General features: G+C 40.6%; 1 protein-coding gene across 1 annotated transcript in view; it reads left to right on the forward strand.

Moving 5' to 3' along the window:
- The window catches only part of LOC124615702 (intersectin-1), a 225358-nt gene that overhangs the window by 140033 nt on the left and 60769 nt on the right, over nt 1-24556 (forward strand). Inside the window, exons 25-26 of the mRNA XM_047143787.1 lie at nt 6490-6596; nt 6668-6740. Coding sequence (XP_046999743.1) covers nt 6490-6596; nt 6668-6740 — 180 coding nt within the window. The remainder of the gene's footprint in view (nt 1-6489; nt 6597-6667; nt 6741-24556) is intronic.

Below are 24556 nucleotides of genomic sequence, written 5' to 3' on the forward strand. Positions count from 1 at the left end.
ACCTTTCTTATTCATCTGTACAATTTCATGAAGGGGTGTTCAATTGGTCAACTTGATCCCTGCCCACACCATTAGCAATTCTCCTTGATATCAATCTCTTTCCACAATGTTTGGGTCTCGAAGTCATGTTCCACATTCTCTGCTGTTGGCGAGTTCATCAAGAATCACTATCCAGACCAAATTGGGATTTACCTGTGAAAAGATCCTTGGCTCACTCTTCAACTGTACAGGTGGCATGTTGACGACTCCGCCCTAGACTTACCCTTCTGTGAAGATGAATCAGTGGCACACATACAGCAGGTCCCTGACAATAAAGGCCACTCTGTTGAAGCTTTTTGTACACTGTTTTCCTCAATACAACACTCCAGTGAATGCTGTGATGTCCGATGCCAGTTACTACGCTGTACTAAAACCATAACACCATGTCCCAACAGCCAAATAACGGTCCTCTATTTCTGATGTAACACGTGATCGGCCCTGCTCTGGTCTTTAGGATACCGTTTCAATCTCTGTTAACTGTCACTACATCTGAAAATCAACAGAACAACTCACGTTAAGCCATCAGGCCAAATGAATTTACGACTGTCCTGCTTCCATTCTTCCTGTGGCCCTCCACCACAGAGAGTCTGATAGGTGTTCTCTCTCTGCCGTATTATACCACCTATGACTGTGTACACAGTAATTGTGGATGTGGGACTACCCGACAAACGCTACTCCGTCTGATAGGTGCCTTGATGTCATTGGTGGCGTGGTTTTCTTTGACCGAAATACCATCTTCTGTGCAGAACACGATTATACAGATTTGTGTTGGCAGTTTGTATGATTATGTCATGAATTAAATGCAGGACTGGGTAACAGTGGTTTGTTGCTTTAATTTTGGACACCAGTGTGTATCGTCTTCCTCTAAAATATCCAATGAGGCAATCATTAAGCTCTCTGATAGACTTATGTTGCCCCTACAGAAATTATCCAGGCTAACCAGAGCCATATATTCCACATTTACATTACTTATGCACGTTATGCTTATGCATACAATACATGCATTGTATCCAGCCGGTCATTACTCTAGTGGTTCAAACATGCATAAAATTTCCTGTGGTAAGTCTATACCCATAGATACCCAAACTAGTTTGCCTGCACCTGATGGCACGTTATCATGAGAACCCATCTTTAATGTGTGTGTACACAATGTAGTTGGCGACAACTCCTTGACAGGTGCACCAATAGTAACCAGCAGAAACAAAGTTCCTCTAAGTTCAGCTGTATGCTGCGAAAGATTAACTTTACATGATGTTTAGTAAGGAAATTAAATCCGAGAATCACAGTATATCCTTGTTCCATGTGTGACAACACCTCCATATGCTCAGAAAAAGTCTTATTTCATACACTAAACTTGAGCTGTGATGCCCAGAATGAATGTATATCATTGCTACCCATTCCACATAATCTATAATGAGGAGCTCCTTGTCTGTTTTTACCCAAGAGATCTCCTATGATGATCAATACATGTGTCTCTGTGCCTATTAAAAATCTACGTTCCTTGCCACCAACAAAACCCCACAAGGAGCAATCTGTCTCCGCATATAACTGTGCAGTATCACATTTTATTGGGTACATCTTCCAATGACTGATATGTTCCCGTTTGTTTTTGACTAATGCTTCTCTGATATCCATTCTCTCATTTCATAGCACTCCTTTCCCACACTTTGTGATCCACTGGCCTGTATTCATTTCACTTTGTCTGACAACACTGGTTCTTGAGATACCCATCGGGCCCACAGCTGTGACACTTTACTTTCAAAACAAACACATGACACACACCACGACCCTTAGTTGCAACATCTGTTTCCTCTAAATATGTAGCTACTGTAATAGCCATGACCAAATCCAGAGGATTCTCCATTCTTCTGTATTCAACATTTCAGCAGGAATGCCATGCAAAAACACTTCGAGAACCCCATTTTCAGCTTCTTGGTATAACACTATATTCCGTTCTTCATTTCATATCAGCTGCTATGTCTGAACATTGAGTCTTCGGATCCTATCCGAGAATCATTCAAATGGCTCATTGTGCTTTTGAGTTTATGTGTTTAATTTTTCAGTAAAGATTAATGTACTGTTGTGTTTGTGATACCTGTGCTGTAATCCCTCAGCTAATTGTTTGAATGTTTGTGCATCCCATGAGATTTCATTGTAGGTGACAAACCTTTCCCATTCAGTCATAAATTGGCCGTCTGAAGGCATATTTCATTAGACCAACCACCCAGCATGGCTGAAGCTAATAGATCACTAAGAAATACAGTTGTGCCTTCTGTTGCCTCACCAGAAAAAAGTGTTATTAAATTTGCTATCACAGAATCAATAGAAGGAAAGGGTACAGTCTGTGTGACTTTAACTTCTTGAAATTGTCCCAGTACCCATTTCTTGACAGCCTGCGGTGCGTCTACCTGGCTTCTGTAATGTTCTAAGTCTCCATTTTTCTGCTCAAGTGCAGCTTGTACTCCAACAATGTTTTCTGTCACAATGGCAAGAGACAGATTGCTACTTACCATAAAGAGGACATGCCAGGTTCCAGACAGGCACTTTTAAACGACACTCACTTATAGCTTTTGGCCACAGTCTTCATCAGTAAAAGGCACACACGTGTGCACACACACGCTCTCCCCCCCCCCCCCCCCCCCTGCCGACCCCCCCCCCCCCCCCACACACACACACACGACCGCCAACTCCAGCATCTCTGGCATTCCAGCAACAATGTACGATGAACTGTGTGCTCCGAAACACTTGCTTGTGCATCAGCATTGTGCTCTTTCAGCAAAGGTACTGCATATGACCATCTGTCCTAATTTACAGAGCAGACAAGCCTTCAAATCCCATGTTGTATGAAGAGTCATGGACGTACAACCAATTAGCACTTAGTTGTAGTTTCACTTCCCTTCTACCTATTTCCATAAATGTTCAAGACAGTAGCACATGAGCTGGCCACTGTGGCCAACTGGTTCTAGGCACTTCAGTCTGGAACTGCGCTGCCACTACGGTCGCAGGTTCGAATCCTGCCTCGGGCATGGATGTATGTGATGTCCTTAGGTTAGTTAGGTTTAAGTAGTTCTAAGTCCAGGGGACTGATGACCTCAGATGTTAAGTCCCATAGTGCTTAGAGCCATTTGAACCATTTGAGTATCATGTGAACATTTGACCAGCTTCACCTTTTTTCGATATACTTTGTTCCCAGGCTCTACGTAATAATAACCTACCCTTTGTCAGAGTTGCTTATGTCATTGGATTTCCCCATTTGCAGTCCATATCTTCACAAGTGTGATCCCTCATCTGCATCTGCTCCACTTACATACTTTTGTTGCCACGTCACATGCCTGCAACATCATCAGGTGGCATCCAGTGTTGTGGTGGACAGTGATCATAATGTTTTGACTTATCAGTGTATGCGACTTTTAGCATGTTCCCTGTTGCTGCTTTGCTTCACCGTGCTTAACACCAGCTGTAATGCCACCTTCTCTTTGGCTGTTTGACTGTACAATATGCTAACACTTGATTGAGGGTCATCTGTAATAGTAGTTATAAACTGTTCCAGCTAGTCAGTTCTAACGTGACTTCTTGCCATGCCTGGTAACTTCTTTTCTGAAGTGTGAGTACTTCACCGAAAGAGAGTGGGGTTTCTGCTATCTTTAGCTATGTAAATTATTTCTGACAGTGACTTACTTTAAGCGCTTTATTTTCTGCCATAAACTTACATGATTACATTTCAGAACTATATGACAATAACTCTTGATCTGGACCTTCACCCAAAATCAACCAGTCTCTTTCATGTCATTACTACTCGTGTTGACATTCTTGGAGTGGTCTGCTTGGTATTCTATGGCGGCCCCATAAAGCACTTTTAACCAGCGACAGAATGGTACCAGCAAGTGAAGATGCCTGCTCACTGCTCAGGCTGTACACACAGTCTCACATGACTCCGTACAAAGAGACTCCCCTTATTGGTGTACTGTTTCTACAAAGTTCATTTGAGCTATATATAATTTTTCTATTTCATTCCCATGGCTATCCTCCATACTTTGAAGAGCCTAATGGTGTGCCATGGCCTTTCCCATGGAAATATTATGGGACACCACATGGTTTTTTGCATTAAAACTCAAGATCTTGCTGCCATATGTCAAACTGGCCCGATAACAGCACTGAATTTCTAACTCTATGCTCTACTCGTGTAACAAACCTCTTTTTTTGCCAATACAACGCACTCGATTTGGCAGTCCAGGGACATATAAATGTAGACTCCATTGCACAACAGATTCTAGGCATTAATGTCCTAGTAGCAGTAGAGATAGGTGGAGGCTTACAAAAATGGATTAGCAAGGCTCTGTCAGTCTAGAAATTGGTACAACATTAAATAAAGAGAACATGTTACTTCATTACGCACTTGCATTTGAAGAACACGGTTCCTGTGGAAAGAGATAAGCTGTGGTATTTATTAGAAAGAAGGTGCATTAAAATTTGGTTATCTTCCCAATGAGATCATCATTTCTTTGAAGGTTTATGAAATTTTGTTTCAGTATTTTCAGAATGTTAAATTTACATTTCTTTCACACTCAGAAGTGGGGGCTATATCTCTATGACAAGTTTCAGTTTCCCTCATGTGTACTGAATCCATTTTGATTCTATTGTAGTCTGGGATGTCTTAGTGCTGAGCTCTTTTTTTTTTTTTTTTTTTTTTTTTTTTTTTTTTTTTTTTTTTTTTTTTCACTGTTCTGTGGTCCATTAAAATTATCTGTAACAGCACAAAAATGCAGATCATCATCAAACCTGTTTGACTGAACTACACTGATTATCGTAGCAGGAGTGAGTGAACATTGATGTCTCTTACTTTGAGGACCATATCCAGTCACTGAGTAAAGTGAGATGGTGATTAGCACACCAGACTCGCATTCAGTAGGATTGTTGTTCAAATCCCAATCTGGTTGTTCAAATTGAGGTTTTCTTGAGTTATCTGAATAATGTAAGAGCATATTCCAGAATTGTTCCTTTAAAATGTCATGGCTGATTTCTTTCACCATACTTCCCCCATTTAGTCTGTGTGTGTGCCCATCTGTTGAGCTATTAGGATGTTAGTAGAAAACCAGTTTTCTTTGTTTACCACTATATGGAAAGAATAATTTGCTACCCACCACACAGAGGACGTGTTGTGTCATAGTCAAGTACAATGAAAAAGAACGCTGTAAATATTTTCAGTTTTCAGACAAAGTCCTTCTACAACAGTAGAACCCTCACACATTCACACAATAGCAACAACAACTCACACACAAATGGCCACTGCCTCTGGGTGCTAAGGCTTGTAGGTGAGTTGTTGTTTGAATGTGTGAAAGTTCTATGTGATGCAGAATGACATCAATTCTGTCTCACTGTCAGTGTCTGGGATATCAAGAACCAATTACAGCAGTGGTTAGTCAGCTTGCCTCAGCAGAGATTACAATGGCCTCTACCCAACCAAATCAGTGCAGGCATCCAAGCCAGAGGGGGGTGCAATGTCATACAGATAAGTGGGCTTATACTGCCAAGTTCGTTGCAAATTTGACTCAATTTTGTAATTACTGAAATAACATCTCATACACTCTCAACTCATTAAGTTTCATTTTGTTTCCAGTTCCCCATCTGGGTGTTTCACTTATTTGTCAGCCAATTTCTTTACCCTGGTTCATGTAACAAGTGTTTCTGTTGACAGTGATAATACATGCTCAGGACCCATTAATCACATTCAGATTTTGACAAGCTGAAAGAAAATCCGGGGAAATAAAAGATTTTCCAGCAATGAGGATGTTCATGTAGCAGTCCCATATGGCATATGTGACCAAGGAGTGAATTTCTGTCATCAAGGAATTGAACAATTCACCAATTGTTGGAACCTTTTGACAGTTGTTTAAGATAATTGGTGACTATTTTGAAAAATAGTGTCATTTATCTCTGTCACTTTCAAATATAGTGCAGCATTAAATATAAGTTGCTTGACCTGTCATAATAATGTGTAAATTATTTTTTGAAGTCTTCTTGTGTATCGTATTCTGTGACAAATTTCCACAGACTTCCATTGATATGTGAGAGTGAATGTGATTTTTTCTCAAAGTAATAATTACTTTATTTCCTCTTTATGACAGTATTCTAATCTTAATAGCAATTTCCCATGCCATTATAACATGACCACGTAATGACTGAAGCAGAAGAAATGAATTAAAATTTGTGCTGCAGCCGGGACTCAAAACTGGGTTTTCTTGCTTGCTAGGCTTAAATGCTAACCGTTACACCACCACAGCACTATGGTTAACATTGCTGCATGAACCACCCAAGGGAAAAATATAACAACCACATAACTTTCTACTTTTTTACTGTTGGCAGTTTACTAATCTTATAGGCATTTTATTCCTTTGTAATCATGTGACTGATTTTGCTTGTGTAATATTAATAGAGTTCTTATTGCTTTAGGTATTTGAGAAACCACTCTTAGAGAGCAAAGTTTTATCAAATGAAGAAATTTACAAAATATTTGTTAACTGGCGTGAAATACTACAGTGTAACTACATGTTCCTCAGGTAAGTTTTGTTAATATAGCTTTTTTCTAAAATGCCTAGTACTCTTGATTTACATTTATTTTGTTTTACAGGACTTTGAGAATCCGAAAAGAAATGAGTGCAGATGGAGTTATTAGAATGATTGGAGATATTCTTTGTGAAAATGTGAGTTTATAATCTTAACAATATGTCTGAAAACAAGAAAGCTCACTTAGTTAATCTGTATTAGTATTCACATTTTTATCTATTAAGTGAATAACACAATGCAAGAAACTGACAACAGGTGTAGAAAGTTTGCAGTGAGGAAGAAAGGGATGTAACACAGAGAGTATCAGCAGATAAAAAGTTATCAGGGGAAGAGAATTATCAAGAAGAAGAGAGAGAGCTGAAAGAAAAAGGAATAAGAGATGTAAATACAAAAATCATGCACAAAAATGGATGAGCAGATAGGGAACTTAGCAATCTTACTGCATGTGGACATTCATATTTTTCCTGCCACAAGTGCAGTGAGACATTGCTGTTCATGGCAGTTTAAACCTACAGTTGGAAGGACTGCACTGATGTGGTGGTGGTGGTATAGAACCTTAACCTCAGTGGCATGTTTGACTGAAGCAAAACAGGGTGTACAACAAAAGTTTTGAGCAATTTATGAAAATTAAACTAAACCAACATTTACATTCAATAAATCCACCAACGAGATGCTAGGAGAGCACATTTGTTTGCAAGAGCATATAAAGAGATGTTAGCATCCCACTTAGGCAAAGAATAGACATCATTTGTTTCCAATATGATGGACATAGAGGCAAAATTTAAAGTTATTGTAAATTGTGCTTTGTGTAAGTATTACACACAGAATCACTAAAAATGTCGAAGACTTCTATCAAGTCATTCATTCACCATTCTAGTGTGGCAATATAAGACAGTAAAAGGAAAGCTGAAGTTTTAAATTTCAAGTTTACGAAAACAGTCATGCAGGAAGATTGGATAAACATATCATCATTTGCCTGTCGCACATACTCTCTTATGGAAGACATAGTAATAGGCATCTCTGGAGTAGAGCAGAAAGTGTAACAGGCATCCCAGGAGTGGAAAAGCAACTAAAAGAGTTGAAAACAAGTAAGTCACCAGGTCCATATGGAATCCCAATTTAGTTTTAGAGAGAGTACTCTACAGCATTGGCCCCTTGCTTAGCTTGCATTTATCGCTAATCTCTCACCCAGCACAAAATCCCAAACAATTGGAGAAAAGTGCAGATGGATCATGTATACAATAAGTGTAAAAGAATGGATCCACAGAATTACAGACCAACATCCTTAGCATCGAATAAAAAGTTCTTGATTTCCAACCATGCCAAGTAATTAAAATTACTCAATCTTTGCGACAAGCACTCTTTGCCCATTGTCAAGTTGTATGACTGCCAGTGGGCTGCTGGTATGTCCCTTATATATGTCACTGGGGCTCGCCGCATCACCATATACTCGCATATGTTGACTAGGTGTTAACACACTTGCTTCTACCATGCAATTGCTGTGTCCCATACCATGCTGAACTGCAGAGTGCTCTCTCTCTCTCTAGGGTGTTATTGGTGATTTTTATTTCAATGGCTTTTTAATTACACAATCTCAAAAGCCATTCCTCTGAGCCATAATGGATGTTCCATCAGATTTTATCCAGTGTCCATTATCCGAATCATGCTCAGCTAAAGCAGATTTCTGAGGGAAGCATAGGCAATAAAACTTCTCATGCTCTATCCTGCATTGTTCCACAGTGCATACTGTTTGTCCGACATAAAACTGGCCACACTCACAAGGTATCTTGTAGAACCCCAGGTGTTCTGAGACCTACTGTGTCTTTAACTAATCACAAACAATTTAAAATCCAAGATGGAATGTAACAATATTATGAAAAGGAAAATTGCTGCTCATCATATAGCGAAGATGGTGAGTTGCAGATAGGCACAACAGAGAGACTGTCACAAATACATCACTGTGAAACCAGTCGTGATCTACAAGCTAAGCTTCAACCACTGTGCTGCATTCCATGTGTGCATGACAACCAACAAGCTATCAGTCTGCATGAGTGGCCACTGAAAAACTGTGGCCAAGAAAAAAGTGGACCACCCTGTTGCTGAACACACTGCCAAACATGACATCCTTCATTTCAATGATTGCTTCACAGCCTGTGCCATATGGATCCTTCCCATCAACACCAGCTTTTCTGAATTGTGCAGCTGGTAACTTTCCCTGGAATACATCCTAAGTTCCTGTAACCCTCCTGGTTGCAATGTTTGTTAGTCACTGTTGTCACCCATCCAGCCCTTTCCCTGTTCCCATTACAGCACTACACAGCCATCATTCCACCATCACACTCGGTCCTTTTACTTCTCTCCTTTTCTGCTACTTTGCCCTCCCCCACCCCTCCCTCCCGCCCACCCCACTTCTCACCTGCCTCCGTCTAACCTGCAGCACTTCACTGTCCACCACTCCCACCATACTATCCCTCCCCCTCCCCTCCCCGGCCTCCTTACCCCCACCCAGTCACCACTCACATCATGTACTGGTGCTGCTGCTCGCAGTGTGGTTTCAGTTGCCTGAGACTGCAGTCGTGTATGTGAGTTGCGTTTGTGTGTGAATGTGTGTGTGTGTGTGTGTGTGTGTGTGTGTGTGTGTGTGTGTGTTGTGTGTGTCTATGTCTATTGTTGACAAAGGCCTTAATGGCCGAAAGCGACAGTCTAGGCCTGAAGATCGATTTGATCTTTGATCTTGTGTCATTTAGCAGCCAGCTTATCTTGCCAAACACAGATACACATAATGAAAAGAAAGCAGGTTTCTTTTCCTGCTCCTCATCAGAGGTCTTGTTGTGAGTCTTGCTTGAAATCACTTCAGTTATTTGATGGATGTTATAAAATGTTAAAATGTGTATGAATGCCTAAGGGACCAAATTGCTGAGGTCATCAGTCCCTAGACTTACACACTACTTAAACTAACTTATGTTAAGAATGACACACACACACTCATGTCCGAGGGAGGACACGAACCTCCAGCGGGAGGGGCCGCACAGTCCATGACATGGCACCTCGAACCGCATGACCACTCTACATGGCATGGATGTTATAGCAATGGTTCCTGTAGAGCTTGCATAGGTGGCTTAGCTCATGGGGCAGGCTGTCAGCATCTGATACCATTCTTGTATGATGCACCAATATTTTGTAAAACAGTGCACTTATGTACCAGTGATGATGGCTGATGGTGTGCAAGTACATATCGGTGTGGGTGGGTTTTCTATAGACACTGTGACCAAGGCATCCATTTTGTTTGTGGTGGACGAGAACATCAAAGAAGGGCATGGTAAACTGTATGTTACTGTTAATGCCATTGAGATGTACCGAGAACTCATCAAGTTTTTCACTTCTGTGGTGCCAAATCATGAATGTGTCGTCAATGTATCAAAAGAAACAAGTAGGCACTAATGGCATCATGTCTAAGGCAATATCCTTCAAATTATCCATGAAGAGGTTTGCAACAGCTGGAGCGAACAGGCTACCCATTGCAACACTGTAAGTCTGATTGTAATACTGGCCATTGTACAGAAAATAAGAAGGTAAAAGAGTGTGCTTAAATAGCTCTTCCACTTCACTTACAAAGAACTGGGATACCATATCCAAACAGTCTTTAACCGGCACTTCTGTAAACAGTGCCACCACATTGGAACTGACCACAATGTCACCCTCACTATGCCGTAAACAGTTAATTCGGTTGATAAAATCTGGAAAATTTTTAATATGATGTTCACAGTGTCCTACATGTGTAGTGAGGAGATTGGCCAGGTACTTTGCCAGCTTGTACATTGGTGAAGCAGTGGTGGATATGATGAGGTGAAATGGCATCCCATCCTTGTGGGTCTTCGGTAAAGCATAAGCAGTAGGTGGTCTAGGTGCCTGTGGCAGAAGATTCTTGACCACAATGTCTTCCACTGAAGAGCACTTGAGAAGTTCAGATGTCTTTCTTATTATTCTTTATGATGGGTTGTGTGGGAGTTTCCTGACAAGTACTTTCTTCCAGTAGCAGGTAGATTTTCTTATCATAGTCTGTGTATTCCATAATTATGGTTGCATTCCACTTAGCAGGAAGAACAATAATGCTTTCTTCATTATGTAGTGCCCACAGGCTATTGTGCTAAGCCCTGGTCATGTCGGGCACTGGTAACTTTGCTTTCATGAGAATACGGCTTGTTTCATGCTGTATTTCATCCACTGTTTCATTTGAGAGCTTTCAGACTGTCTGTTCGACAGCACTTAGTGTATCACAGATAGGAATATCCCATGGCAAAGATGCAAAATTAAGTACTTTCTTAACATTGCACCTGTGTCTATATCTCTCGCTGTCAAGTTGATGACAGTGCATTCTGAGGATCTGTGGTCCACACTGTATTGTTGTTGTTGCAAAAGGCACCTGAACCTTCCTTTCTGTAGTCCATTTCTGTGATGACGTTTGATGGGAAAACATAGCTACATTCCCTCATTCTCAGTCCAAAGCCATGAATTTCTTTGATAGTTGCAGATGCAAGGCTATAATAGCACATTCACTCAAATTCAGCAGTTGCATGGTGAAATTTCCCCCTAGTGGTGTTGATATAATGGGATACCATAGAAAATCGTGGACTAGTCTTCTCATCATGGCAGCGCAGTAGGAAGCCTAGCAAATTCAGTAAATTAGCCTTTGACATGCAGCTCCCACAGACATTTAATGCTGCACCACATTTCCTCCCCTTAGAAATACCCGATGTAAGGGTGCAGAGTTTCATGGCAGTAACATTGAATAAAAAGTTCTCAGGTTTCCACCTGTGTCAAGTAATTAAAATTACATGAGCTTTTGGCCTAGCATTTCTTGGCTATTGTCAAGTAGTATGACTGCCAGTGTATGCCTCTTATATACACTAGCTGCTGGCTGTGACGTCACTGGTGCTTGTGACATTGCCATATACATGCATATGTTGATACGGCATTCAGTGCACCCGCTTCAGCTGCGGAATTGCTGAGTCCCATGCTGTGCCGAGCTACAGGACACTGTCTCTATTTAGAGTGTTATTGATGATTATTTTATTTCAATGGCTTCTTTAATTACAGAATCTGAGAAGTTGTTTGTGCAAGCCATGATGGATGTTTCATCAAATTTTATCCAGTGTCCATTTTTGAAAGCATGCTCAGCTAAAGCCGATTTCTGGGGGGTAGTGTTTGTGGTAAAACCTCTCATACTCCTTTTGCATTGTTCCACAGTGTGTACCGTTTGTCCGACATAAGACTGGCCATACCCACAGGGTATCGTGTAGGCCCCAGCTGTTCTGAGACCTGCTGCCTCATTAAGTGGTTTCAGTAAGAAGAATGGCAGGGAAACAAGTTTCTTTTCCTGCTCCTCATCAGTGGTCTTGTTGTGTGTCTTACTTGAAATCACTTCATTTATCTGATGGGTGTTAAAGCCATTGTTCCTGAAGACTTTGCATAGGTGGCTCAGCTCATGAGACAGTTTATCAGCATGTGATATCATTCTTGCATGATGCACCAATGTGTGTAAACAGTTCACCTCTATACTAGTGGTGATGGTGAATGGCAAGCACGTACACATTGGTGTGAGTGGATTTTCTATAGACCTTGTGGCCAAGGCATCCATTTCATTTGTGTTGGATGAGAACTTTGAAGAAACTATCTTATTGTTACTGCCAACTCGTCAACTTTCTCAAGTCCAAGGGACCAAATGATGAAAGTGTCATCAACAAATCGAAAGAAATAACTAGGCATTAATGGCACTGTGTCTAAGGCAATATCCTCAAAATTCTCCATGAAGAAATGTGCAATAACTAGAGCTAACAGGCTACCCATTGCTATGCCATCGATGTGATTGTAATACTGGCCATTGTACAGAAAATAAAAAGATGTAAGAGTGAGCCTAAATAGCTCTTCCACTTCACTTAACATAGAAATGGGATACTATGTCCAAACAGTCTTTGACAGGGGTATTCGTAAACAGTACCAATGCATCAAAACTAACCATAATGTCACCCTCACTTTGTCAGAGATGGTTAACTTGGTTGATAAAATCTGCCAAATTTTTAATATGGTTGTTTACAGCATCCCGCATGTATAGCAAGGAGATTGGCCAAGTACTTCACCAGCATGTACATTGGTGAACCAATATTGGACATGATGAGGCAGAATGGCATCCCATCCTTGTGCATCTTCAATAAAGCACAAGCAGTAGGTGGTCTAGGTGCCTGAGCGAGAAGATTCGCGACCATAGCCCTGGTCATGTTGGGTGCTGGTAACTTTGCTTTTGTGAGAATATGGCTCATTTCAATCTGTATTTCATCCCCTGTTTCATATTACCGGGGCTGAGGGCAGTGGTCTACAAGCACTATACAGTGATGAAAGCATTGTGGTCCTTCCTGCTGACAAGGGGAATGCAGCTGTAACTATGGAATACGCGGACTGTGGTAAGGTGATCTTAATGCTACCAGATGAAGGTACTTATCGGAAAATCCCACATGACCCAACATCAGGAATAATAAGAAAGTCATCTGAACTTCTCAAGCGCACTTCAGTGGAAGGCACTGTGGTCAAGAATCACAGGCACTTAGACTATCTGATGCTTATGCTTTACCAAAGATCCGCAATGATGGGATGGGATTCCACCTTACCATATCCACCACTGGTTTACCAACACCCAAGCTGGCAAAATACTTGACCAATCTCCTCACTCCTCATGTAGGACACTGCACTCATCATATCAAAAGTTCAGCAGATTTTATCAACCAAATTAACCATCTTTGACTTAGTGATGGTGGCATTATGGTCAGTTTTGATGTAGTGGCACTATCTACAAATGTGCCTGTCAAAGATTGTTTGGACATATTACCCCAGTTCTTTGTAAGTGAAGTGACCAAGCTATTTAGGCACACTCTTACATCTTCTTATTTTTTGCACATTTACCAGCAACATGATCACACTGACGGCATTGCAGTGGGTAGCTCATTAGCTCTACATGTTGCAAACCACTTCATGCAGAATTTTGTGGATATTGCCTTAAACATGGTGCCATTAATACCGAGTTGTTTCTTTTGATATGTTGACAACACATCCGTCATTTGACCCCACAAACGTGAGAAACTTGACGAGTTACTGAAACACCCCAATCGCCTTAACAGTATCACAGTTTGCCATTGAGGTGAAAAAAAAGACAGTGCATTGCCTTCCTCGATGTTCTAATCCACTGCAAACAAAATTGATGCCTTGGCCACAGTGTCTGTAGAAAACACACCCCCACCAATATGTACTTGCACACCATCAGCCTCATCATGTGGCACAGAAGCGCACTGTTTTACAAACATTGGTGCATCGTGTGAGAATGATATCAGATGCTGATAACCCACCCCATGAGCTGAGCCTCCTATGCCAGGTTTTCAGGAAAAATAGTTATAACATCCACCAAATATATGAAGTGATTTCAAGCAAGACCAATGATGAGGAGCAGAAATAGGAATCTGCTTTTTTGGCATTCTGTGGCTCCATCTCAGGCAGGATAAGCTGGCTGCTGAAATGATGCAAGATCGAATTGATCTTCAGGCCTCTGAAAAATATCCATCAGTTACTGAGACTGGTTAAAGATGCAGTAGATCTCAGAAAACTTGCAAGTGTTGCCAGTCTTATGTCAGATGAACAGTATGCACTATGGAACAATGCAGGAAGGAGCACGAGAATTTTTATCACCTATGCTCCCCCGAGAAATCTGCTATAGCTGAGAGTGTTTTAGAATGGACACCGGATAAAATTTGACAAAACATCCATCATGGGTCACACAAATGGCTCCTGGGATTCTGTAATCAAAAAGTCAATTGAAGTAAAAATTACCAGCAACAATGTAAATAGAGACAGTGTCCTGCAGCTCAGCATGGCATGGTACCCAGCCATTACTTGGTTGAAGCAAGCACATCGAATGCCTTGTCAACATATGCAGCTAATGTATATAAATGGTGTACTAAGAACCCACTGGCAGTCACACCATTTGACAGTGGCCAAGGAGTGCTTGGTCGAAAGCTCATGGAATTTTAATTAGTTGACATATTTGGAAACCCAATTACTTTTTATTCAGTGTTCCTGCCATGAAACTCTGCAGGCATTGGTTTGCTGCAGAATTCTTGAACATTCTGAGTTGGGAAATTATAAACTTCCTTGAGGCAAAAAAGTTCCATTCCACAAGTCAGCATAGATTTAGAAAGCATTGCTTGTGTGAAACTCAGCTTGCCCCTTTCTCATATGATGTCCTGTGACCACGGATGAATGACAACAGGCAGATTCCATATTCATAGACTTCCAGAAAGCATGTGACATGGTGCCCTGCTGCAGACTGTTAATGAAGGTACGAACACATGTATTAGTTTCTCAGGTAAGTGAGTGGCTCCAAGACTCCTTACATAATAGAATGCAGTACATTCTCCTTGACGATGAGTGTTCATTGGAGACAAGATTATTGCCACGAGTGCCCCAAGGAAATGTGATAGGATCTGATGGATAGGGTGAACAGCAACCTGTGACTATTTGATGATGCAGTAGTGTACAGGAAGGTGTTGTAATTGAGTGGCTGTTGGAGGAGACAAGATGACAGGCAGAATTTATAGTTGGTGTGATGAATGGCAGTTTGCTGTAAATGTAGAAACATAAATTAATGCAGATGGTTAGAAAAAACAATCCCATAAAGTTTGAATACAGCATTGGTAGTGTGCTGCTTGGCATAGTCACTTCAATTAAATTTGTAAGCATAATGTTGCAAACTAATATGAAGTTAAATGAGCATGTAAGGGTGGTAGTAAGGAAGGTGAATGGCTTACTTCAGTTTATTAGGAGAATTTTTGAGAAGTATAGCTCCTTTATAAAGGAGACCATGTATAGAACACTAGTGCCACCCTTTCTTGAGTACTACTCATGTGCTTTGGATCCCCACAAGGTCAGATTAAAGGAAGACATCAAAGCAATTCAGAGGTGAGCTGCTAGATTTGTTATTGGTAGAAGTGATGAACGTGCAAGTATTACAGACATGTTTCATGAGCTGAAATGTGAATCCATGGAGGAGATATGTTGTTGTTTTCACAAATCACTACTGAGAAAATTTAGGGAACCAGAATGTGAAGCTAACTGCAGAACGATTATACTGTCACCAGCGTACATTTCTCATGATGACGATGATGGTGATGATGATAAGATAAGAGATATTAGGTCTTTTATGGAGGCAAGTAGACAGTCATTTTTCCCTCTCTCTATTTTATAAATGGTATAGAAATGGGATGTAGATGTAAAGCAAAACTTAAAATCCATAAAATAGTGCCCCAAAGGAAAATATTCTTTATTTTCAGGAAGGTTCAGTATCTTTATGGTTGCTAACTAATGAATTCCTCTTGCTAATTCTGCAGAAGAGCAAACCTTAACTCTTTTTTGTTTACAATTAAAATAATACCTAATATGTACAATAAGAAAATATTTGGTCTTTTCAGAACTGAAATGTTGAAATAAAATATTGTAATTGCTATATAACAAAGGCAGCTATAATCTTGACAATCACTTCTCAATTAACATCAGCCACTGGGTGGCTCAGCAAAGCCAATGACTTTAACATCTGTCTGTGAGCTGAACAATATTTTGGCATATATGGGGTGTTCAAAAAGTCTCTCCACAGTGCCGTATGGTTGTTAGCCGCATGTGCCATATGATTAGACGAATTGAATTGTGTATTCACCAACAGGGCACACACTTCCACCATTTAATGTGAAAATTTGTTGGTAAAAATGAATATTCAATAAATTAATAACTTTTATTTCACTGAGTTTCGTTTTGGTATATTCACTTTGGCATACGACACACTTGGCTAACAATCATATGGCACTTCAGAGACACTTTTTGAACACCCCGTAGTTTAACCTGTTATTTATTTGCCAATGATCAAGGAGCACTTGCTGAATAAAGACAACCCGAAATGCAACTGCTATTTCAGGCTGCGCATTTCATCAATGCATTGAAGACACGTATCTTAGAACAGTTATTAAACAAGTCAGGCACTTAACCAGCCTATGGCCACTTCCCTTTTCTGTTGCCAAACCTGGTCGTTGGGCAGCATCTGTCCCACAGCTACTGTTTGCATCTCAGATCGCCAGTTCACCTTCCCTGTTCATGTATTCAAACAGGCCCAGAACTGTTTCAAGGATTCTTCGGAAGCTGCTTTCGTAATAACTATCCTGAATTCCACAAAAGTGGAGTGGCTTGATGTGCCTTGCAACGGGCGAGTATTCCCGGTGTGATTTTAGTGGTCTTGCTATAGTTTTAGCGTCCTGTCCACAACATTGCCAGGAGCACCTGCCCTGACACTGCAACTCTCTTACCGACCATCCTACACACACTGTCCACCCAACATCAGAGATGACACTCTCTCTCTCTCTCTCTCTCTTTCTCTCTCTCTCTCTCTCTCTCTCTCTCCCCCTCCCTCCCTCCCTCCCTCCCTCCCTCCCCCTTCCCTCCCTCCCTCCCTCCCCCTTCCCTCCCTCCCTCCCTCCTTCTCCCTCTCCCTCTCCCTCTCTCCCCCTCTCCCTCTCTTCCTCTCTATGCATCTATCTACCTCATACGTACATTTTAGGGCATACATTTGTAAATTTATCTTCAGATTGTAATTGTAATAAATAGAATTCACAGCTAACCACTTGTTTGTATGAAAATTCCTTAAATAAGATCAATGGCCACCATTCCTTTTAGATTTTTATGTCTTTATAAATCCAGCTGTGGCATTATATCTGCTTCTGGTTGTATCTCCAACAACTAGGATAGTGCAAAGTTGTTGTCAGTGACCAAGTCTTGAAGGCTCCTTTAAAAATTTCATTCTCCCCTTCTCATAGTGCTTGTCCTGAAGTAGGGTGTGATTTATGTCATCAGTTGCAATATCATCACATTGATAGATTCTATGTAGGTGGACAGGAAAAGATCCCTTATTGAGAAGCATTGTCCGTGAGTGTTTGGCCTTTACAAACCATCGCTGTCTTGGTATGAATGGGTGTATACTTGCATAGCTTGTACCCTTTGTTGGGTTTTTTTCCCATGACATGAGAGAATTGCTCATTGTTTTATTTTCAGGAAGGTAGTCTGTAAATGGGAGTTTTATGTCCATAGGTCTTCTGCTGCTAATTAAATCTCTCACTAGTTGATTTGCTTTGTCATTGTACTGAGATTTAACCCAAATGAATTCTGTAATTTGACAGTCTTTTCTCCATCATATAAGTGATTTACTGGATCAAGATTGTATTTGCAAGTTTCTTTTTTTCCAGTTCCTGCAGCTAATAGATTTCACAATGCATCATGAGTCGATGTGATAAGGGCTTTGGGGATTGTGAGGGAGCTTGTGCACTGCACTGTCTGCAGAACAGGGAGTGTTTCAGATACGGATACAGAAGCACTGCCTGTGCTTGAAACTTCCTTTCTTCTGCCATTTGTGGACAGAAGAAACTGCATCCCAATGAGTATCCATATCCATTTTTGAGCCATCTGTGTGTATATTTGAGTATACTCTGCCTATTTCTATGCTACGCCTGACATAGGTGAAAATGGCTCCTAACCTTTACTGTTGCTGGAACTATCAACATATGTTACAGGAATATACTGAGATGAGTTGTGATAGTTGTATAGAAACATTGGAAGGACTTCAATAAAGTGAATTTTAATTTGCAGATATTTCCAGTTTTCCTACTGTTCATAGAGATTAAGCTGCTTTTTCCTCTGATTTCTATAATTTCCAATTGGAGTGTGCATTTCACACCTTTTGATCAGTGGATAGGTAGTATCTGCTTTCTTTGTAAAATATAATCCTCACATAGCATTGTTCTGTGGCTATATAAAGGCATTTGTCTTGTTTCCAGGAGGAGGGCATTAATAGATGAAGAAAGCATAGCTCCAAGGCAGATGCATAGGTTTTTGTACTGCAGTTTGTGTAGTAGCTGAAGGTGTTTTTTTTTTTTTTTTTTTACAGCGATGTGATCAGCTATGCCTCCATAATTTGTATGGGAATGTATCAGTATGCGGTACAAAGTGAGCATAGTGCTGGGTGAACTCCCCACCATACTCATGTTACCAGTTTCGTACATTTTGATGCTTTTCCGCATATACTGAAGATGGTTTGAGTATGAGGTCCCCAACTCATTCTGGAATCAAAGAGAGTGTGAGGGAACCTAGGTTGGGATTTTTTATGAGCAGAGAGTCTTACACTGTTCAAACAGCATGTTCATTTTGTGAAGGGCACAATTACGTATTAAATCTGTAATCCACAGCTGTGTAATGTTTGATCCTGTATGTGCATTGCCATAGACAGCTCACCCACAGCCTGGTCCAGACTGGTGGTCACAACATACATACATACTACATACATACATACAAACAAATTACAAAATGGATTATATTTTGCAAATGTTGACTGACATCAGCTGTTTGCAACACATGAAAATTTGTGCTGGACCAGGACTTGAAGCCAGATTTCCTGCTTATTATGAGCGGTTGCCACTTCAGCTATCCAAGCATGCCTGCAGGACTAATACATTCTTCTGTGTCTTGGGGTCCACAAATATCATCTGCATACTGGAGCAGTTTTACAGAAGCAATAATTCTCTCAAGTTCATTAGTATAGAGTGCAAAGAGTGTAGGGCTTGGAATAGATCCTTGTGGGAGACCCATTGTAAGAAGACATGGGGTCCAATTAATTTATTTTGGACCCAAATCTATATATTTCTTTTGGTGAGAAATGCGTCAATTCTGTAAATCAGCTTTGGATAGAGTCCAAGAGTTTACAACTTCCTTATCAACACTGGTACATGTGAACGTTATTATATGCTCCAACAACATCAAGAAAGATAGTCATAACATTCATTGTTCTTGTCGCTGCATCACAGACATAAGAGGGGTTAAGGTATTAAATTATCAATTGTTCTCTTGCTTTTTCTGAAGACCATACTTACTCAGAATCTAATTTGATTGCAGCCACAATTGTGACCAATTTTTAACCAAATGCTGTAAAGTTTTGCCAGTGCAGGAAGAAAGAGAAGTTAGTCTATATGACGCAGCCTACTCTTCATCTTTATGTGGTTGCAGTATTGGTATCTATTTGAGTTGTTCAATTGTGTATTAGTTTGTTGTTCATCCATATTTGGTAAAATATCTGTAACCGTTTTCTGAGTGTGATGTGAGGGAGATTTTCTATCATCTGGTAGTGTATGCTACCCTTGCCAGGTGAGGAATTTGCCGCCTGTTTAGTGTCTTTTAACAGTTCTTCATGCAAAACTGGTACCAAGAGAGGGTGACTGTAATCTCTTAACTGCAGGGAGTATTTGATCTGGTGTATTAAGCCAAGTTTTGCAAATACAAGTTGCTGACGTGTAGTTACCACTAAGTTCCGTATAAAGACTTTCTTTGTTCGAGATAGCCGATGGTGCATACCGCTGGAGGACTTCAGAGGCCATTGTCAGATTTTCAGAAGTCTTCAACAGTGTTCTGTGTAATAGCCTGTGTCATTACTATGCCTGTTTGATTTTAGAGGGAAAGAAAAGTCTGCATTGTTAAAGTATAAAAGCTGTTAGCAGGAGTGTCTTGATCAGGCTGGAATGTAGGTAAAGGAGTGGGAAGTATGGAGTGTTTTGTATAGAACTTTGTGGATCCTGAAATTCATAGGACATACCAGTATAACTATGCTTATGTTGATTGTGAGTGAGCATTCTATTTTTGTTGGACCTGGGGGCTGGAATTGATATAACTGCATGCTTAGGTCCCTGTTGTAACTTTTCTCTGTTGTATTCAAATCCTCTGATATCCTGCATACTTCAGGCTATTCATTATGAGAGAGCACTCATGTCATGGAAACATCAGTAGTAACCTGCGCAAATGATGATCACAGTGGCGTGGGTTCAGAAGTATAATTGCTATAAGCTAAGCTGTGCTCTGCTTCCATGAGTTGCTGATAAATTGGGCAACAGCAACTGATGGTAGAGTGGTTTCCATTACAGTGCAAACACCTGGGTTCCCTGCTATGTGAGCATTGTGAAGTCTCATGGGCTCCCAAAGCATTTGGTTAACTAAGTGCTGCTTGCATAGCCAAATTAAAATATCTAACACAATTGTGGCACTGCAGAACTGACTGGATGTAAGGTGCAACCAGGCAGTGCATACAGCACAAGTGTGCTTATTTTACAACACATTTAGGTGTAAGAAGGACATTCAATGTTTCATTTTCAATTACTTTCTTTCTAAACCCCTTGAACATCAGTTACTAAAAATTCAGACATTATTTCTGCAAGAATGTTGTTAGGAATATATCAACATTGTGAGTATCTACATGCCTCTTTGTTACAAAATTAGGGATGTAAACCTCAATACTTTTCTGCCAAAAGATGTCAACCAACCTTAACCTGTTTGCTGACAGCCTATTGTTGGCTTTAATTTTCTATTTGTTTCTGCCAGTAGCTGAAATGTTAATAATTTTGTGTTGTAAGTTGTTACTTTCTGTAAACAACTTTCTTCCGAGAGTGATCGGACTTAAATTCCCCACATAACCTTTCTCTCCTTCTACAAAGGCAACATGTGGACCCATGTCTGTTAATTGATGTACCTTATCTTTGCTAGCATGTTTTCTGCTGATAGGAAATGTGTTATTTCCTGCAGGAGTGAGTGCTAGGGTCACTGAAATGTCAGCAAGTGAGGTGGCGCAATGCTTAGCACAATGGACTCACATTTGGGAGGACAACGGTTCAAACCCACCTTTGGCCATCATGATTTAGGTTTTCTGTCATTTCCCTAAATTTCTTCAGGCCAGTGCCAGGATGGTCCCTTTGAAAAGGCATGGCCAACTTCTTTCCCCATCCTTCCCTAATCCGGTGGGACCGATGGCCTCACCTTTTGTCCTCTCCCCCAAGTCAACCACCCAACCACTGAAATGTCCATGTCCTTAAGACTACCAGACATGTGGCAAGTAAGCTGTCCATTGTGATGGCTATCTACTGAATAACCACACAAGTTTCTGTCTATGGCTACAACTTCCACATTATAGGTGACATTTGCAATGTCTACCGCATCTATATCCTGTATGTCATTAGTACTATCTATTTTCATTTGGCTTTCACATCTTTGTTATATTTGCATCATGAGCTGGTACCTGTTATGACGTGGTGACCCTTATCCTGAATTTTGTTGTTGGATGTTGTTTGTCAGAGACTGCTATGGGGCAATTGTATGCAGCGAGTGATGTTCCACCTCCATCTGATAATTCCATTACATACCAGTGAATGAATGAAACAAAGATGGGCAAATCTGAAATATTGATGTCTCTGGTTTTTGAGATTATCCAGCTGACAAATTTTGCTGAGTTAAGCATTTTCAAGGTTTTTGGAGTATATGGTGTTCCCAGTTAAGCTGGTTATCTATATGGGTGCCTAAGAATTTTGAATGATATACTCTCTGTATCTGCTGGCTCTTTTGTGATATTAATCTCCCAATGGCTTTAGACAGAATGAAACTGAATGTAATTGGTTTTGTTGAGTTTTATTGCTAGAGAATTTACTGTGAACCAATTGAGAACAGTATTAGTAATTGGTTGCCATTACACTTTTCAGTCTGTGGATGTTTCATTACCTATTGCAATCCTTGTATCATCTGCAAACAGTGTGAAGCTGCTTGCTTTGTTGGAGGTCAGAGTTAGGTCATTTATACAAGGTGAGTTGTAAATGAGGAAAAATATTTTTTACAAAGTGTCGCACATTGGGCTACAAACATAAATTCATTTTCCCCATGCCCTTCTGTCACTAAATGTCAATGCAATTGAGTGTTGTAAGATTGATAAATGTGCAGCAGACTTTCCCATTGCACCGACATAGGCTAGAAGGACAGATCAGCAACACCGCACAACATGTAAGTGTTGTAGGTAGTCAATGCTGCCAATCAGAAGCTGAAGTATGCATCATCAAGTGATGGTATGCATGACAATGCTAGCAGTGACACCATCCACATCTATATCATTCTGTTTTCGCCAGCTTATATTATGTGTAGTGGCTATGTGACATAGGTAAAGGAAAGTGAGGAATAACAGCATTACTGTGTATGAATGTTTCATTATTTGGTTTTTGTGTCCTGGGTTTAGTCTTAAGGAACAACTACAAAGAATCAGAGTACAAAATACGACTACTCAGGCCTGTCTCAGTTAATCCAGATGAATACAGTGTAACATCACAAATCTAAACTAACATAGAAACACATGATCAGAAGCTGCAGTGGTGTTTCATAAGTACTGCTCGAAATGATGGCCATGGTGTTTGTGGTAAAGTTCGAACATTTGCTGAAAGTATTGCTCAAACAATCCATCATGTCTGTATCTCTTTGCATGATATCATCGACATGTATACTGCATTGCAGGTTCTTAATATCAACAATACCTCCTTCCTGAATCACAGTTTCAGGTGGCCTCCACAAAAAGCAAACCAGTGGATTCAGCTTGTGACAATTTAGCTGGCCTCCACACCAATCCATTTGGAAGGGAAGGAATTGTCCAGGTGGTGTCACACTGTGCCACTGAAGTGAGTGGGGCTCCACTACGTATGTACCACAGGTTAACACGAGAGGCCAAACTAACGTCTTCCAACGATTTCAATAACATAGCATCCAGCAAACAAAGATATCGCTCTCCTATCATCTTTAGTGGTAGCACAAACAGCCCCATGAAATGCCGATCAATAATACCACACCAGATATTGACACTGCATCATTGTTGCTACCCTCGTCACCACTGTGCTGTGGAGGTTTTCTTCTGTCCACTTGTGCAAATTATGCAAATTCCCTATACCATCCTACATGAAATAGGCTTTGTCTGTGAACAGAATTGTTTGTGAAAAATGCTGGTCATGCCTCTGATGCCTTAGGATGAATTTGCAGAAGTCCGCTTTCTGCTGGTAGCCTCCCGGTGACAATGCTAGTACCTTATGCATGTAAAAGGGATAGTAATGGTTTCTGTGCAGTACCCACATAACAGTAGATTGTGATATTCCAACTGCAGTGTCAAGAGACCTGGTGATTGTTCTTTGGTCTTCCACAACAGTTTGTAACAAGTTCTCTTCATCATCCGCACTGTACGTCAACAGTTGGCCCCGGCCATTAAATCCTAGAGGTGCCACACATGCACCATACTCCCTGAAGTGACTATCCACAAAGTAAAATATTTTGGTGGCTGGGAAGCACCAGGTAAGACACGTCTATGATACAGTTGTTTTGCAACATCATTTCTTCCATCGGCAAGCCCAAAGGTGAGGTGGATGTCAGCATATTCCTCAATTGTGAAAGTTGCCATGGTATAAAAATGTGGCATGTACATTAGTAGCTATTGTCATGGTGATACCAGCTAAAGTAAACAGCACAGTGCTGTTGTAAACATGTCATGCATGCCACAGTTTTCCTTCTAGCAATGACCCTCTTTCCATTTACAGGACAAACATTCTTTGACTCTGTCACCATTGGCAATGAATCGTTCATAAGTTCTGATACAATTCCGCATACACTACGATGGGATTTGTTCTTTCTCATATCTTCCAAATGCTGGCAGATATAAATCAGCTCATTGGTGTGTTATGTTATACATCTGTGGGTGAATAACATGTCATGACCATCAGGGTTGTCAGTTTCTTGTTGACTTGTTGACCATTTTATGTACACAATACATTCAGAAGAACAAAGTTAACAATGGTCTGTCACTTGTACACAGCAGCATGCACTCCTTGGATTTTTTTCCTCATTTAAAATTCACCATCTATATATAAGAATTAGTGGGGAACCAAGGACAGAACCTGGTTTGGAATCAGAGATGCATCTAGTTCTCTAGTAGAATTTTTTGTTCAGTCAATAAAAGGCCTTGACAAAATCACAGAAAATACCAAGA

The sequence above is a fragment of the Schistocerca americana genome, chromosome 1 (genome assembly GCF_021461395.2).
Source record: "Schistocerca americana isolate TAMUIC-IGC-003095 chromosome 1, iqSchAmer2.1, whole genome shotgun sequence".
In the NCBI taxonomy this organism is placed as follows: domain Eukaryota; kingdom Metazoa; phylum Arthropoda; class Insecta; order Orthoptera; family Acrididae; genus Schistocerca; species Schistocerca americana.